Raw genomic sequence first — 1,094 nt, 5'->3', positions numbered from 1 at the left:
CTGCTGCTGTTGGAACCACCATAGCCACCTTGGTTTCATGGTTTGGCAAAGTATTGGCCTCCACCACCATAGGGGCCAGAGCTTCTGCCTCCAAAATTTCCTCCTTTCATGGGTCCAAAATTTGAAGACTGATTGTTGTAATTGCCAAAATCATTATAGCTTCCACCACCTCCAAAGTTGCTTCCACTACCACCGCCAAAGCCGCCTCCGCCTCCTCCGTTGTTATAGCTGTCATAGCTGCCACTCCCGCCATAGCCACTGCCCTGGTTTCCATAACCCTGTCCACCACTTCCATAGCCTCTGCTTCCTCCAGAGTAACCAGGGCCGCCTCCTCCATAACCACCATCATTACCAAATCCGTTATAGCCATCCCCACTGCCACCATATCCACCACCACCTCGACTGCCACCAAAGCCACCACGCCCACTGAAGTTTCCTCCACGACCAAAGTTGTCATTCCCACCAAAACCACCTCCACGACCACCACCGAAGTTTCCAGAACCACTTCGACCTCTTTGGCTGGAGGAAGCACTAGCCATCTCTTGTTTAGACAGAGCCTTCCTTACTTCACAGTTGTGGCCATTCACAGTATGGTATTTTTGAATAACAATCTTGTCTACAGAGTCATGGTCATCAAATGTTACAAAAGCAAAGCCTCTCTTTTTGCCACTGCCTCGGTCAGTCATGATTTCGATCACTTCAATTTTCCCATACTGTTCAAAATAATCTCTTAGATGATGTTCTTCAGTGTCTTCTTTAATGCCACCAACAAAAATCTTTTTCACAGTTAGGTGGGCACCAGGTCTTTGAGAATCTTCTCTCGAGACAGCCCTCTTTGGTTCTACAACTCTTCCATCCACCTTGTGTGGCCTTGCATTCATGGCCGCATCCACCTCCTTCACAGTGGCATAGGTGACAAACCCAAAGCCTCTGGAGCGCTTGGTGTTTGGATCTCTAATTACCACACAGTCCGTAAGCGTTCCCCATTGCTCACAATGGCTCCTCAGACTCTCATCGGTTGTTTCAAAGCTCAAACCTCCGATCAAAAGCTTCCGCAGCTGTTCAGGCTCTTTGGGAGACTCTGACTTAGACAT

At 48.6% G+C, this 1,094-nt stretch overlaps 1 protein-coding gene across 2 annotated transcripts; it reads right to left on the bottom strand.

Moving 5' to 3' along the window:
* On the bottom strand, nt 1–1,094 carry LOC120230823 (heterogeneous nuclear ribonucleoprotein A1). Of its 2 annotated transcripts, XM_039230562.1 has the most exons (2): nt 344–1,094; nt 1–205 (listed from the first exon to the last, which is right to left on the bottom strand). In XM_039230562.1, the coding sequence occupies exons 1-2, from the start codon at nt 1,092–1,094 to the stop codon at nt 36–38; spliced, it is 921 nt and encodes a 306-aa protein (XP_039086493.1). In that variant the 3' UTR covers nt 1–35. The 2 variants fall into 2 exon arrangements, with proteins under 2 accessions (XP_039086493.1, XP_039086492.1); XM_039230561.1 differs by having other exon boundaries at nt 1–1,094.

This window comes from Hyaena hyaena, unplaced genomic scaffold, assembly GCF_003009895.1.
Source record: "Hyaena hyaena isolate Hyena2069 unplaced genomic scaffold, ASM300989v1 scaffold_48, whole genome shotgun sequence".
NCBI classification, from domain to species: Eukaryota; Metazoa; Chordata; class Mammalia; order Carnivora; family Hyaenidae; genus Hyaena; species Hyaena hyaena.
Note: the sequence above shows the minus strand (reverse complement) of the source record. Positions and strands in the feature narration are given on the sequence as shown.

Excerpts from the sequence above, each read along its gene's own strand:
- LOC120230823 (XM_039230561.1), bottom strand. The coding sequence starts at position 1,094 with ATGTCTAAGTCAGAGTCTCCCAAAGAGCCTGAACAGCTGCGGAAGCTT.